At 44.5% G+C, this 17,042-nt stretch overlaps 1 protein-coding gene across 2 annotated transcripts in view; it reads right to left on the bottom strand.

The window, feature by feature from the left end:
- Positions 1–5,325: 5,325 nt before the first annotated feature.
- MAP3K21 (mitogen-activated protein kinase kinase kinase 21) overlaps positions 5,326–17,042 on the bottom strand; it is a 56,372-nt gene continuing 44,655 nt past the window's right edge. The window contains exons 7-10 of one of the 2 annotated variants that reach the window (XM_045087259.1): positions 14,303–14,453; positions 13,841–13,938; positions 9,855–10,640; positions 5,326–8,352 (exon numbers count right to left, since the gene is read on the bottom strand). In XM_045087259.1, coding sequence (XP_044943194.1) covers positions 7,952–8,352; positions 9,855–10,640; positions 13,841–13,938; positions 14,303–14,453 — 1,436 coding nt within the window. In that variant the 3' untranslated portion in view covers positions 5,326–7,951. The remainder of the gene's footprint in view (positions 8,353–9,854; positions 10,641–13,840; positions 13,939–14,302; positions 14,454–17,042) is intronic. The other variant, XM_013047597.2, reaches the window with a different exon arrangement.

Here is a 17,042-nt window from a genome sequence, read left to right as displayed (position 1 = left end):
CCTCTCTGCCAGTCTCTCTGCCTACTTGTGATCTCTCTCTGTCAAATAAATAAAAAAAAAATCTTAAAAAAATAACTACCTATTTCAGAGAAAAGGCTTGGCTTATTGAGAATATCAATACTTATTAAGCCATTAGCCATAGAGATTTTTCTAGTTTTTAGTTAGAACTTTTACACAACCAAGGGTCACATGACCAAACACCTTAAAAAGAAAACCCTTTTGTTTTTGTAGCAGTCTTTTTTTTTTTTTTCAATTAACATTTTTCTATAGACTTGTGTAATAAAATTAGATGTGTATTTCCTGTGGAAAACATTCCTTAATAATTGACTTAAAGCTTTTTTGGAGACATGTGAGAATGTGTTCTGACTTTTCGACATCCAGAATGAGAAAATTGTACCTCCTCATTGTTCCCTTTCAGCCCATTTTTGTCAGTCTCTACAGATGTGTCCTGGTGGTATCTCCTTCTACTAAACAAACAGGGCTAGGCTGAACCATGACCAGCGAGAAGACAACATCACCTCAGGGATCCAGCAGCCATTTTGTAAGCAGTGGCAAGAGGCAAGATGGCCATCGAGGCTTGGAATATTAGTCTGTCTGAGATCAGAAAATAGCAAAAATATTATTAGTCTGCTATCCTACAATTTTAGGGATAGAGAACTTTTATACGTGGTTTGTGCCATTATGCTGTATCTTTACACTCTAGGAAAGAATGGAAAGAAGGAAGAGTAACAGATTTTGGTGGGCTCTGGGTCACTGTGTTCCTCTGACAGAACTCCTTTGGGATTTTGTTGGTAGGTAGAACTCAACAGGGCTCCCTCTTTTAACACAACTGAGGAGCACCCACTTCCAGTTAGGAGGACTACCTCTGTTGATAGCAGCCAAGAATGGGCCCGTTCTCAGATAATAGTAACCTAAAAAATTTTATTATGGATCAGGGAAGGTATCTAAGAAGCCGTGATGTGAGCTTCCACTGCTTTCTCTTCTCTGGGTCTTTTTTACCCTCGGGTTGTCTGGCCTCTTTGCATTATTTGCTCTTTTCAGTCTTTCCAGAGCACTTTCTCCACCTTGCTTCTCTTTGCATTCTTCATCAGAGCCATTCGGCACCTCCCACTATCATTAAAATTCAGATGAGTCCATCTCTGGTCTCTGTGTCAAATTCCAGCTCCACCTGCCAGCTGGATGTCTCTAGAATTTTTCAGTCACTCAGAATTGCTAACTGCACCTGTCCAAAATACATCCTCAGTTTATTTAAGTGCCAAGTCTCCTCTCAGAGCCTCAGTTCTCGTGGCTGGCCCTCAACCTCCCCTGCAGTTAACTGTCTGCCCTAACTGACTTCTTGTTCTTCTTTGTCCTCCGCCGCTAATAGTCCCCAGTTTGGAGATTGGAAACTTGCTCTCACGTGATCCTTTTCCTCTTTCATCATGCTCTTTGGCTCTAGTTCTACCCTCTATTTTATACACAACTGACATATTTAATATTTTGAAACATGTTCCAGTCTGTCATGGAATGAATTGTGTCCCCCCAATTTGTATGTTGAAACCCTAATAATGAATATCTCTGAATGTGAGTGTATTAGGGATTACCCTTGCAGAGATAATCAAGTCAATGTGAGTCATTAGAGTGAGCCTTAATCCAATATGATAGGTGTCCTTACAAAAAAGGGAATTGAAACACAGAAATGTACAGAGAAAAGACCATACTAAGACAAGAAAGATGATCTACAAGCCAAATAGAGACCTCAGAGGAAACCAACCCTGCCAACTCAGGGTCTCAGAATTCTTCCTCCATCCAGCTCCCACTCACAGGGTAAGGCTCTACCTCAGTGAGAATATTGGATTCCTAAATGTTTTTACATGAGTTCACTTGGAGGGCAGTGGTTCTACTCTGAAAGAAGCAAACCAATATGACAGGTTACCACTCTATCCAGTACCCAGAGTGTGGCTCAGATATTTTGCTCAGGGCAGGAGATGTTACTCAAGAACAGAGCTGCAAATTTCTCACCAAAGGATCTAATTTTACTTAAAACACAATGTGGGGAAGTTCAAGCCTAAGAGCACTCTCAAAAAGCATGGCTCCTCTTGATTAAGGGCAATAAAGCTAAACCACAGGAGAGTTGCTTTACCAGAGAGAATCAGGCAAAAGACATTGAATAAGATCCTGCCTGGGGTCAGAACAAAGCTTTAAAGACCGGCCCCCAAACCACCCCTGTCTGAAATTAATTGGAACAGACTGTAGAGCAATTTGTGCCTCAGGCATAGTAAAAAATAATAGAGCAACCAGTCAGCAATTATTGGGACCTAACAACTGGGTGTAATACCCAATGAAGCACAAAGCATAAATGAGAGATGAGTGGAAGAGAAGGTCAAAGGGAACCGTGCTACAACTGTCATCCCAGCTGGTTTGTGCACACCAAGCCTACACATTCTGAGAAGCGACACCAAAGTCTTCACACTGTAGGGGGAAAGAGACTTCACCAAAATAGTGCAGCCAAATCACTAACCAACCAACCAAACAAAAACCACAAAGTAAGACCTGGGGGGGGGGGTGAGGGAAATCATTACCCACAGCTGCTACAGTGCAGTTCCTAAAATGTCTGGTTTTCAGCAGCAACAACAAAAATATGAGATAGGCAAAGGAACAGGAAAGCATGACCTATATGCTGGGGAAAAAAGGAGGCAAGAGAAATGGCCCATGAAAGATTTCAGATGGCACAAAGGCTTCCAGGCTGCCATTATAAATGCATCCAATGAACTAAGGGAGGATACAATTCATGTAAGGGAAGATATGATGACTCTCATTAGAAAGATAATCAGTAAAGAGATAAACATTACCCAAAAAAGTATCAATTGGAAATTTTGGAGTTGAAAATACAATAACTAAAGCAAAAAATCACTAGATGGGCTCGACAGTAGATATGAACAGAAGAATGAGAGAATTTGGAGACATCCATACAGATCAATGTAATCTGAAAAAAAAAAAAAAAGAATAGAAATGAATGAAAAACCCCAGAGAAATGTGGGACACCATGAACTACAGCAACATATGTGTAATGGGAGTACTGGAAGGAGAGAGCAAGAGGAGCATAAAAAATATTTGAAATTATAGCTGAAAGCCCCAAATTTGCTCAAAACATTAACCTACACCTCCAAGTAATTAAAAAAAACTCCAAGCAAGATAAAGTCTAGAGGAAGATCTACACTAAGACCTATCATGGTAGGTAAAAATACTGAAAGCCAAAAACAAAGAAACTGGAAAGCAACAAGAAGAAAAGGAGTCAAAGGCCTCCCACAAGCAAGTGACTGGGGAGCACCTCTCCCTCTGCTGGGGTCTGGCTTCCTTCCACCTTCCCAGAGTCCCTCAGATTACATCCCTCTTCCAGTGCTAACAAAGCAGCAACTACTTCACCTTTTATAACTCATTCCATGTGTAGTCAGGGTTGGCCACATAGTCTGTGAGGCCTAGTTAAAAAATGAGCAGACCCTGTTCTGAATTTATTAAGAGGGCACCTGGGTGGCTCAGTTGGTTGCACGTCTGCCTTCGGCTCAAGTCATGATCCCAGGGTCCTGGGATCGGGCCTCGCATTGGGCTCCCTGCTCAGTAGGGAGGCTGCTTCTCCCTCTCCTTCTACCTGCTGCTCCCACTGCTTGTGCTCCCTGCCAAATAAATACATAAAATATTTAAAATAAATAAATGAATGTGTTAAGGAATTTAAGATGATGGTAGCAAAGCATTAGTATCAAGCTCAGAAACTTCCAGGCCCTGAGCTCTGAATGGCACAAGTCCATGCGCTCGAAGCCAGCCCTGCCTAGTTGCTCACACAAAGCCTTTCTTACTAGACCTTACGAATCATGCAGGCTGGGTACACAGGTGTGTACACAGGTGGTCTCACCCTGGCTCACCACTAAGTCCTTTTGTCTTTCCCAGCAGTCAGGAGGCACTCAGTGAGTCTATAAGCATACAGAAGTTCCCTACCTCAGCTTATTTGTTTTGTTTGGATATAAAAACATAGGTAATAATTACTGCACTCTATGGTAACTATTATCATTTATAAAAGCTTCTTTCACTGTGTTTTATTTAGCATGTTGGCCTTTTCAGAAAAGTATAGACTGCTTCTGCCTGATTATATTAATTTACCTTGAAGTTCTTAAATAACTTCATGTGTATAGACCTACTGATCAGAATATGCCATTTTTCTGAGTTGACCTAGTAGGTATGCATGTTTTTGGTTTCATTTCACATTTACTTAAAAAGTATCCCACTGTATTAATCACTGTTAGCTTTGCTTTTAAGTACTCACACATTTCTAGACTTCCGAACTTTTTGGTGAAAAATTGTGTTAGCTTTGGATTCCATTTACAAACTCACACTTCAGAAGTCTCCAGCTTCTCCACTATGTGTATGGTGAGTTACGACAGGTGTGAACAGGTAGACGGTAGGGAGTAGATATAGGTTGGGTCTTTGGAAATCTACCCAACTTCTCTGTGTCTATTTCATTCCTAATGAAATAGCTATTACACTTGCCCCACAAATTGTACTGAAGGTAATTATAGGCGTCTTACATAGGCACCTAGGAGGGTCACTAACACTTAGGTCCATCCGTCTCATGTGGCAAGGTGATGCTTGGGTCTGCGTGGTTACTATGATTTCTTTCTTGATCTCCCCAAGCTTCCATTGCTAAGTAAGAATTACTGGATGCTTCACGATTCTTAAAATTCTTCTGATTCAAGCGTGTTAGTAATTAGCATGTCTCATTAATCACATCCCTGCAGATCAATGGAGATTAAGTTCCTACTAGTTCCACGTTGCGAAAGCGTGCCTTCTGAAAAGATGGAGTTGCAAAATTCTCACAGTGAAATGCAACTTTTCAATGCATATGTCAACCACACATTTTCAAATAAAGAATCTCATTATACTTTTAAAAAAGTATTTAATCCCAGGGGCCCCTGCGTGGTATGGTTGCACATCCAATCCTTGGTTTTGGCTCAGGTCCTGATCTCAGGGTCATGAGATTGAGCCCTTTGTTGGGCTCTGAAGTCAGCGAGGCGTCTGCTTGAGTTTCTCTCTCCTTCTCCCTCCACACCTCCCCATGCACATGCTCTCTCTCTAGAAGAGATGGATAAATCTTTTAAAAATCAATAAAATTTTAAAAAGTATTTAATCCCATGACTCACTTAGTGATCTTCAGTTTAATGAAGTTAGCAGGCTAATACCTGTCTAATGAAGCATCGGTGATCTTTACTAACGTATTTTTCCTTATTAAATACAAAATAAACCACTACAAACTATAGTCACCAACATCAGATGAAAGCCATGGAACAAGTAGACTAGCTATAAAAAAAAGTTTATTAAAAAAATAGACAACATATGTAAACATCTTTTTCAGTCACAAGGCTTCATAATACAGCATAACAGGCTCAGGCCTTAAGTTTCTGCAGTGGGAGCACCTTCAATGTTGACTAATGGTAATCAGCTTAATTTCTCTTTCAACGAGCTAGTAAGTCTACATGAAAATAAATAGCCAGATTCTGCTAAACATCCTAGCACACATAGAAAATCACAAATATACAACAGATCTCAGCAAAAAACAATTTGCTGGAATGCGAGATTGAATCCTGGTATTGCAATTATCTTTTTAATGTAGTTTCATTTCTAAATTCATCATAATGTGCAGTGGACTGAAACAGAGCTACGGGGGAGCAGGAACAGGGCAGAGGGAGAAGACAGATGAACACCCACAGCTACCCCCCACCCCTACTCACATACACACACACACACACACACACACACACACACATGTTTTGGCAGAAGTGAAACTGAGTTTCTATACTTCTTTTACTTGCTATTTTAGGCATATATTTCCTTTACTTTTAGCAGGAAATACATGCCCCCAAATGACTGAACATAGAATGAAGCGGCCAGCCATAGTTTCAAATGTGATACAATTTTGAGGAAATCAGATTTTGATTTCGTACTTTAACAATCTCCCGAAAGTGAAGCCAAGTCCTAGAACAGAATCCGTAATACGACAAAACAAAGTGAAGTACCTGAGATTTTGCTGCAAGAATTTTAAACCCAGGACTGTTTTCCCTGGGGTAGAACGCACTCATGTTGATCGAATCCTTTCAGTGCTCTGTTCACTATTTGCGGGGGTATACCTGCCAAGTCACTGGATGTGTCGAGTGGCCAAAGAGTATCGTTTTCTTGTTTCTGCTACAGGTGGGCATTTTATCACAGCTGATTTAAATCGCCGACACTTCAGTTATTCAGGAAACCTTAACCCAGGTAAAGCTTTAAATGAAATGTCAAGTGATGTTTGCAATTTAGTTTTTCCTTGTACGCCAAGTGTTAAGTATTTATTGTCATCCAAAATAACCACATTTTAGTGGCAGAAGGGAAGCAGAAGAGTTCAGACAAATTTGTAAGCTCCTGGACAGCATTTCTGTAGTTTAATAACTCAGTAGTCTATTTGTATCATAGAGGTGTGATTTTATAAAATAACTCATAAAATCATTTCAAATCATTTCAAATCATGATCTGCTACCTCAAATCCATTTAAAATCTGTATCTGAAAGTAATCCATATTTGTCATTTCCACCATGTCAGCTTATCTTAGCAGATGTCTAACAGTTTTCCACAGTTTACTGAAGCATGAAGATAACTACAAAACACTTGAATTCTAACAGTGTCACTGTTTCTTGATTTGGCAGTGTTTCTCTCTAACGGTATTTGGGGTTATCAGAATAATTACACATTTATATAGAGAAAAATAAAATGGAATGACAGGAATGTTTACAATGAATACCTACGTCACTTAATTTTTAAAAATCCTACTATAAAATGAAAAAGATTTTTAGTCTGGAGACTGAGTAAGTGGCTCCTGACGAAACAAGAACCAATTCTATAGGAAGAACCTACCGATTAGCCTTGCTCAGGGGGACATGATGTGGTCTTAGCCAAATGCCCATGACTGACTGACTGACCTTTCGAAGATCCGTTTTGGGGGACGCCTGGGTGGCTCAGTCGGTTAAGCATCTGCCTTCGGCTCAGGTCATGATCCCAGGGTCCGGGGATGGAGCCCCACATCGGGCTTCTTGGTCACCCCCCGCTTCTCCCTCTGCCTCTGCCTGCTGCTCCCCCTGCGTGTGCTCTTTCTCTCTGACAAATAAATAAAATTTTAAAAAATCCATTTTGGGGTTCTGATAGATAACACGTTTAGAAGTTACATTCAGTAAAATGTTTACAAGTTACATTCAGTAAAATTTCCTCAGAGAGAAACAGGCGTCATCCTTGTGATGCCTCGACGTATCCATGCATCGTAAGCCCTCGGCTCAGTTCAGGGGGTGTCACTGTGGGGCTCACCATCTATTCTAGTCTTCAATTTTTTCAAAATACATACCTTTACTGACTGATATCACATTATTCTTGGCTTTTTGTTGCACAAATAACAAAAGAAACAAACCAAAAAAAAAAGAAAGAAAAACCAAGGAAGGAAGGAGGGAAGGAAGGAAGAAAGAGAAGGAAAGGCAAACAGGGAGAAAACAAAGGAGCGACAAACGTGGCGCACCTCATTCCGACCTGGGCTTTGGACAAACGTGGCGCACCTCATTCCGATCTGGGTTTTGGGGATGCTGGTGAGAACCAACAGAACCTTACAACTACGCTTCGGGTAACTGAACCCAGCATAGCTTTACATTGCTGCACGTTTCTTGTTTCACACTCATTTACACTTGTTTTGCACATTCCAAGTTACTACCTAAGATTCCAGGAGCCGAAAAATGACAGACCGCTAACAGCAATCACATACATTTTTCCGGAAAGGCTGACATCCATTACTACTTCAGGAACATGGCCACAGCTTTCAAAAACACAGCAGCATTTAACAGTTCAAACTGTTTTCATTTGTTCACCTTAAAAACAAAACGAAACACAGAAATGCTCGAACATAAGGCACTTAAGACAGAAACTCCTCCTCCAGCTGCCGCACGGACGGCCGGCTGGCTCTGCTCATCATCCTGCCCAAAGGCACCGGGCTGTCCCTGCTCTGGCCTTGGGCGTCAACGTCCAGGAGGGAAGGCACGTGGGGTGTAGTCCTGTCCTCGGCCCCCCCGGGGGGACAAGCGGTGGGGGGAGTCGGACCAGGCCCGACGGAGAGAACCTGTGCCTGCCTGGCGGGCTGTGAGTCTGAGCGGCTCCTGAAGGTCAGCAGGCAAGGTGGGGGCACCAGGGCGCCCACTCTTTGTTTTTCCAGCGGGGCCTCCCTTGGCGGGGAGCACCGGGGCGTTCCCAGAGTCCACTTCGGGGGCAGGTCTGAGGCTCCGGGGTCTGAGCTGAGAGTTACACCCGCAGCAGCTGCTGGAGAAAGCAAAGATGGTGCATGGTTAGATCGCGACTTCCAAGCCAGCCAACATGCAGACCCGTATCTAGGAGGACCGATCAATGATGGGGTTACCTTCAAGGGAGCTTCAACAAAACATCCTCAGCACACACCTTTCCAAACTATTGGGACACTGTGTGTGTTTTTTTGTATGAAAAAGTAACTGCAATGTTGGAAGGGGTGTTTCTGCCCCGGGGAAAATTACAACCATGAACGTGGCTCATCACCTCCACAGCACTTCAGGCCAATGGTCACTAGGGCTGTCTTAGAAACGGGAAGTTTCACGATGGATTACACTAAAGGTTTTAAAGGTGTTTTGTTTTTTTTTTTAAGATTTTTATTTATTTAGTTGACAGACAGAGATCACAAGCAGGCAGAGAGGCAGGCCAGAGAGAGAGGAGGAAGCAGGCTCTCTGCTGAGCAGAGAGCCTGACGCAGGGCTCGATCCCAGGACCCTGAGATCATGACCTGAGCGGAAGGCAGAGACTTAACCCACTGAGCCACTCAGGCCCCCCCACCCTTTTTTTAAATGATGGTCAACATGATGAAACTTCACTTTCAAGTTATGATCTGAAAAAAATGGATGGCAGCAAGAAAGCAGTTAGATTTTAGATTTTAGATGTCGCCCCTTCTCTTTCTTGTCCCAAAGTCCGGACTCCTCACCACTCTAGCACATAATCACTGGCTTATAAGTAAGAGAAAAAAAATGGTTTCTCATGGGATTGCTGTCCTAGGAGTTCTCCTTGCAGTCCTCAATTACTAATAGCTACTGCCTTACAAAAGAGGAATACATTTATCTAAAGACGATGGACAATAAACTGAAAAAAAAAAAAAATCACTTCTGGGCAGGGTTTTGGAAAAGCAGAGGAAAAGAACTAGAATGGAAACAGTTTCAGTTTCAACCACACTGGACAATTAGCTATACTGCACACCTCTGTACAATCTAAAAAGCATTTTTGTACACATGACCTTGCTTAATACTCATAACATATACTTGTAATTAATATACAAAAGAAATAATAGTTAGGCCCCACATAGTGTGTTTGGCTCTTCCCCCCGGCTAAAATTCAGCCTGATGGTAAGCTGAGCAGTGACACTGGGGGTAGCAGAGGACGGCTTATCACAGGGGAGGCCGGGCTGCCAGTTTGAGCTCCAGCTCTCTACCAATCGGTGGTTCAGATGTGGGCAAATGACCTGTCCTCTCTCCTGTGAGTGGCTTGGGGCAGTTATTCCCCACCTGCTCGTTCTGTTTTAGTTTGCTAGCACATACTGACGCTGCTGAGATCAATTATGCCTTTCTCAGAATTCAAATAATGAAGTCAAATTAAAAAGCAGGGTAAAATTCAAGGAGCTGTATTAACTGTGCAAACAAGCTTGGTCAACGTGACCACTTGGAAAGATACAAGCAGGTATCCATGCAACTTTATGTTCTAATCTCTGTGGTGGGGATTTGTACTTTGACCCAACTAATGCAACCTACTTGGGGTCTGACAAGCATTTCCCTCGGAGAGGGTTCGTCTGTGATGTGATGCTCGTTCTTTTGAAGAAGCAGAATAAGGCACATTCCTGCACGTCCACTCTAGGAAAGGAGGAGATGGGTTTTTCCATGGACTCCGATCAGTCTCAAGTCTTGGCGTGGAGGTCGGCTCATGACTACGTCCTCCGATGGCCACACAAAAACCTGGAGCGGGCATCTCGGGGTCCGAAGCAACGCGTGGGCTGCCCTCGGACAGATCTGCGCTGTCCGTCTGCAGCAAGCACCTGGTGGAAAGAGACGGCCCGGAGAGAAGGCTCATGGCACCTGGTGGAGGGAGTAAGGGTGGGCTGCTGGCCCTCTCGCCCATAGATGGTGGTCTTGTGGAAGGACTGGCCCCACCTCGGGACTTGGGAGCCCACTGGAAGATCCCCTCACGTTTCTTCCTTTCTTCTTTGGGCAACAGTCCTCCGGCAGCCTGTGCTTGATGAAGCTCTCTGATATCAAGCCCCAGAGCGACTGACGCCAGCAGCACGGTGCAGCCGTACAGGGCAGACTCCGTCTTCTTCCTCTGGGGGGACCTGCTCCGACTACTTGTAGGGGTCACCTGAGGAGGGCTTGCAGCAGAGCTTGAAGAGGGGCCCTCCTCCCAGCTTCCTGGCTCTACTGGATCCTCTCTCTGGCCATCTTTCCAAAGAGGTAGATCAACATAGGCTTGGCTAGGAGATTTTATTTGCTTTGGTTTTCTGTGTTCTGATCCATCGGGGGAAAGTTTTGGCTCTTCAGAAGCACCTAAACAAAGATATAAATTGTACCTCTTAAGTACAACTTGGAGGAAAAATAATTCAAACTGTACTATAAAATAAGGCTAAAATCTAATAAACATTCTAAGTCAAAGCACACGGAGTCCTTTTCAGTTCAGCAAGCCGTTCGTCCAGGAGGACCTGAAGGAAAGGGAGCCTGGGGCAGAGAACTCACGGTCCCCTGCAGAGGACTCGGCGAGCACATCCTCGGCTGGTCTCTGTCCTTCAGGAAATGGTTCCTCACCGGCATGGGCAATACAGTCATTATCGGAAAAAGTCAGCCAGTGACAGAAACGCACACACCCACATGAGGCTCTGCAACGTGTCAGACCACACATGCCCTTTGCCTCCTCTGAGCGTGTGGGGCCCGGTTATCTGTAGCTCACCTGCATGTACCAGAACCAACAGGCCCCAGATCAGTGGTTCTGAGTGTGCCTCCTGGCCCAGAGCTCTGGCATCCCCTGGAAACTTGCAGAAATGTGACTTCCTGACCCACTCCAGACTATGGAGTCAGAAATTCTACCGCGGAAGCCCAGGGGTCTGTGTTTTCGCAAGCCTTTACTCAAGTTTGGGAGCCACCGTACTAGAGGACGATTCTCCAAAGAGGCCCCAAAGGGTAACAGATTAGATCAGCTAAAGAACAAGCAGTCACTGTTATCACAGACGTGCTCAGCAGTGAGTGAACAAAAACAACAAATGGCTTAATCCAGGTTCCAAGCAATCACAACAGAGCCTCCCATGACTTCCCCAGTATTATGTCTTATAATACCTGAGTGTGATCTAGAATCCCAAGACACCAGCTTTGCCCCCAACGAGCTGGAGGTGCTTTTCCCAGCATTCCCGTCCGTCGGGGTGCCCTCTCCTTCCTCTGCCTGGCCTCCTTCCACGCTCTCACACTGACCCCAAGCTCCCTTTTCCCCCAGAAAGCCCTCTGTCAAAGTACCCCCTGATGCCAACCGAGCCGAAGGCGGCCCAGCCCCCCACATGCGATCTCGGCTTCCTCTGAAGCTCCCCCAACCTTGCATCTTTCGGTTTTTGTACTTTGAGATCACAGTCCAGATGTGCACGCCGGCAGATGGTAGGCTTCTGACCACCTGTTTGCCTATTTAAATTTGGAAGGATCTCCCCTGAATAGTACTCTCATCACGTAGGCACGAAATGCATTTGGGTGAAATGAATATGCATCACATATGTGCCCAGCACATGTAATGGGTAACTAATGATCAACCCATCATTTAAAAAACAAGAGTGGGGGGAATGCTATCGACAAGTGAAATTCATTGACTTAAAAGTACATTGAGCCTTTCCTAATGTGTGTTCATGGGTACCTTTACTGGTCAGTAAAACAAACTCTTCCCCCTGAAGTGGGTGTGAACTTATGGTGGTCCATTGTAACCTTCCCTTTTGATTACTGATGACCAGCATCGATAGCCCTCAAACCAAGGTAAATATCTACATAACATCAAAATGTGTCCTTTGAGGATTCATGTAGGCATCTGACAGGTGGTGAGTGTCCTCTGTGTTCCAGGCACTGTGAGTGGTAAACAAAACTGATAAAACACTTGACATTCCAGTTTGGGAGTGAAACAGAACACACACATTAAGGGCGTCCATGTAGGCAAGTAAGAACTTCTGGTAAGAGCTATGAGTAAGAAAGACTGGGTCATGAGACACAGGGATAAGGTGTGATGCCGCTTCAGTGAATGGTCAGGAAAAGCTCTCAGGAGACCCGGGGCTGAGACACAACTGCTTAGGAGGACAGGACCACACAGATGGGCGGTGGGAGGGGCCACGCAGGAGGGACACACGAGTGTCTCATTCTCATTAACTCATCAAGTGAACTTCCAGAGTTCACTTAATGGAGCTTGAGCAGAGCCAAATATATCCTAGTATTTCCTCTAACTGTCCTGTGGAGAACCTACTAATGTGTCAGAACATTCTAGAACAAATAAGTAAATAAAAGAATTGAGGGGAAAAAGAGGGAGGACTTCTCTGATTAATCTCCATTTAGTTACAAATAATGAAAAATATACTCTAGGTTGGACAGTTTTATTACAATTAGCTGTTCTTCCTTAGTCTTCACATCATATTTGACAATTGCAACATGTAACAAGAGGGCAACCTCTCACCTTCCGAGGCAAGAGTCAGAATGTCATTGTGAACGTGACAACAGGAAGCACTGGGCACCCGTCCTGCATGTGCCCACATGTACCTGTGTACGTCCTCGTGACAATGCGAAAGAGAAGCGAACACGGGTAGTGACTGACGGGATGCTTGTTGAATTAAGCACAGCCCTGATGACGAATTCAAGAAGTGGACACCATGTTCTGCAAAAACATCTTTCATCTGGCCACTGTGTCCAAGTGTGGTCTTAAATTGTCAAGTTCAAAGACCAATTTTCCTTTCTCTGGTGATGATAATCCTTGAGGTTTTTCTTTTCTTTCTTTTTTTTTTTTTTTTAAGATTTTATTTATTTATTTATTGGAGAGAGATCACAAGTAGGCAGAGAGGCAGGGAGGCAGGCAGAGAGGCGGTGGGGGAAGCAGGCTCCCCACTAAGCAGAGAGCCCGATGCGAGGCTCGATCCCAGGACCCTGAGATCCTGACCTGAGCTGTAGGTAGAGGCTTAACCCTCTGAGCCACCCAGGCGCCCCTCCTTGAGGTTTTTCAACACCATCTCTCTTCAGCCTTTTAATATCTGAATACTGAATAGGATACTAAGTATTGAAAATAATTATGATTCCTCTAAATGAAAGAGTTTCCAAGGTAATCCTCTCTAAGTGGTGGTTTTCCACAGAGAACCTGCTTGACAAGATTTTGTCCTGTTAAGCGGTGGCAATACAGCCGAAGCCCACCCCTAAAATCTCAGGAGAATTTCAGGATGTCTACATTTTCATAGTTGCTATCTCCTATACTACATTAATTCTACAGAATTAATTATGAGACTAATTTTTCTGGTAGAGAATAGGAATTACAAGTTTCCAAGGAGTAATGTGAAGCCCAATTACTTTCTGTCAGGACAGGACAGCTAGTATGTTTTGAACCTAAGTAAAGGTACACGCAGAAGAACTTCTTGCTAAACTTCCCTGTGCTACTAGAAGGACCACATGAAACTTTCAAAGCAAAGTCTTTAGAACACTCAGATGCTACATCTAACTCGAACAGATTCTATTTGCTGAAGCAGATTTACCTGGCTGGTCCACAAATAATGAAGCCAACGGCGTGGTTTTCGGATTCTTTATTAAGAGAGCTGACCAAGGGCTGTTGCCGTCTGAGAGAGGTCGTATTCTAAAAGAGAAAGACGTTTATTTCGATAGAACCATGTGGCACACAAATTGGGTTTTGACAGATACATGCCAACGACATTTCTGAGTTGGGGAGGGACCACATTTGCACTGTTCTGAAGGGCTGACAAAGTACAAACAGAACGTGGAAATGAGGCAGGAAATACATCAAAGTGTTTTAACTGCCTCACTATGTGGTAACATAATTGAGTAGGACAAACTCGTCCTAGAAATGAAATTAACATTCGGGTATCTCTGCACGATCCCAGTCGCGGTCTAGAAGTGAAGTCTGGCCGATGCGGAATTCTAGAAGGCACCGCTACCTGTCACGGTCTACGCTGACGGGCCGCTGGGTGTCACATGCTTACCTTTCTTTGCTGTCACTTCTTTCTTTCATTTGAATTGAGTTGGGTCCCCAGGTACAACCTTTTTTCCTGAAGTTCTTTTTCACATCCTCAAATTCTTCTTGTCGACTGACTGTGTTCCTTCCCCAGGTTTTATTGCTTTCGTCTGAAGTCACTAGGGGGAGAGCATCACGCATTAACTGATTATCAACCTGAGGTCTGACCAATCCAATCAGTCGTACGGCTCCCTCACTCGAGGAACGCCGACAGCGAAGTAACGAAGTAACGGGAAGGTGTGGAAGGGACTTCTCCCGCCCTACCGACGGCAAGCATCTTCCTCTCATCATTGAAGTAGCCAAAAAGTTAAATGAGTTAAAAGAAAAGACAAACTGAGCCTAAGGAACAAAAGCCAGTTTCTAGGTTCCTGTTTAATCCAGGTTTTTGTTAGTCGTCACGAGTTCCCCGCAGCCATGGCTACAGTCGCTTTTTCAAACCTCCAGCTGTTGAAGAGCTGCCCTGCCCGCCTCACCCTTGCTTCTTCTCCCAGCCTCACAGGGAGGTCCACTTCCACATTCAGTGTCCCTGCTTTGCTGACACATCCCACGCTATCCTTCTAGCCTTGAAGCACGCTTGCCCTTGGCGCTTGCAAGGGATTCAGGCATCCCTAGGGACAGTGTCTCCTGTTCCTATAGACTTTGACAGCCAGTCCCAGGCATAGACGGCCCAAAGCCCAGTGCAAAACATCATGACACATCTACAGAGGGGAGCACTCCATGGCCACAGGGAATGAGGCTCAGAGATGGAGAATGTCAAGTGTCTACGTTACAGATTGCACAGACCCATTTTATGAAATGTATGTGTTTATGCACGTGTGTGTATAAACACAGGCATCGAACTCTTATTCAAGTGTTGACCTTCAGGGAGACGTCTGCTTACAGAAAGACGGATATTTCACTTCTTTATAATTATTTTTTTTAGAATTGCCTGCATTATGGGTGATGCTTGATTTGTGTGTTTCAGTATTTCCACATTTTAAAATAGACGTATCCCTGTGCAGGGAGGTGTCTGTGTGTCTGCACGTGTATGTGTGTGTGTGCGACAATCCTAAGTCATCTGCACTTATTAAGGGTGTCAGCGCAGAGTCAGAGGGGACTGGCGGGTGTTTTGCAGGTGTGTGGGAGCCCCGGGCTGGAGCAGACTGGCTCTGCTGGGCTGTGGCACCGCCAAACCAGACCCGCTCCCACTGGCACAATCCACCTGCCTGCGGCCCCTGGGACAGCGATGATCCTAGAGCTTTCTGTCTGGCCCTTTACTAAACATTTACTGTCCTAGGAGGCTGGGAAGGGCATGGAGAAGAGTCCACGCTCTTGGTGACTCTATCAATGCACGTCTTTCAAGTGTCACAGCTTCAGAGCTACTGAGCTGGGTTAAACTGCGTAACCTCTCTGCCTTGTTGTGGGATCACGGAAGTAGTTACTTCATGAGGTTGTTTTGAGAATTACACGGATGAACAGATGGAAACCGCTAAGAATGGAGCAGGGCAGGGCACGCGCTCTGGGTGGCAGGATCTCTGCCCGCACGGAGCTTCTGGGTTGCTCCTTCTGCCTCCACCAAAGGATCACAGACTAGTCATCCCAGCGCTGAGCTAGCAAAACCTTCTTGGTTTTTGTCTGTTATGCGAATTGGTAAGTAGGACTGGGTCGGAGGAGGGAGGGTTGCTGACATCTTCAGGTTGTATCAATCCTCTCCTTGGAAAAATACGAGCTTTACCTCTACTCTAGATTATGACACTCGGTTACTGAGAAGCACGCCACGGCCGTACACAGGGAAAGGATCCAGGAAGAGCACAACGCTACCTGGTGGGCTCCTCCGCCTTTGGATTCTATCTGACAACGTGGGAAAGGTGTGCTTTACTCTTGCTGTAAGACATACCCTGAAACCGGAATTCTCAGAAGAGGAGTAAAATTTTTTTCTTATTCCCAAAGAGAAGGACGCCCTGCATATGGTGTCACATAGTAATACCAACTGTTAGAGAAAGCCAGAGGACATAGAGTAAGAAAAACTACGAAGAAAATATTTTGTGCCAATATCAGATGTTTTTGACAGACCGTGCTTCTTTCCATGATGGTGACATACTCATATCTTTACCTAAAGTCAAGCTTATATTGTATTTTTATTTTGGTATTTACTCTGGGAGTCTTTAAACAATTTGGGGGTAATCGCTTTTGTTCAATCTCACTGAAATGTTTCTCAAGTCTCTCAGTACATATAATCATTGCCTCCTTCAGTTTCAGAGGTTTGGGAGGTGTTTTTCTTTTCTTTTTTTTTCTTTTCTTCTTACAATGCTTTCATAATAAATTTTTCTAAGTTTATGCACATTGCCCCGTCTTCGACCTAGAGCAAACGTGCAGATCCAGCTACCACCCGCAGCAGCAGGAAACCCGTTCCTCTGAATCAGACACGTCTACTAATCCACCTGAGAGGCAAAATCCTCAGGACAAATGTTTGCTCACGCGACAAAGGCAGGCCGCGGTGAGAGCTGCAGGCTGTACCAAGTTCACGGGAAGAGCGATGATAACAATGATGATCAAAACAATTGCCAGCGCACATGGGGCTCTTACCACATGTATACACCTGACCCTTGTCAACTACTGTGTCCCCGGTTCACAGAAATAGAATCTGAAGCAGGAAGAGCTTAAGAAAGTCTGAAATCGTAGCATAATAGGGCCAGAGCTGGGATTTGTCCCAGGCAGCGCGGCTCCAG

The sequence above is a fragment of the Mustela putorius genome, unplaced genomic scaffold, assembly GCF_011764305.1.
Source record: "Mustela putorius furo isolate JIRA1106 unplaced genomic scaffold, ASM1176430v1.1 tig00001075_pilon_pilon_pilon, whole genome shotgun sequence".
Classification (NCBI taxonomy): domain Eukaryota; kingdom Metazoa; phylum Chordata; class Mammalia; order Carnivora; family Mustelidae; genus Mustela; species Mustela putorius.
This window is presented reverse-complemented; position numbering and strand designations above follow the sequence as displayed.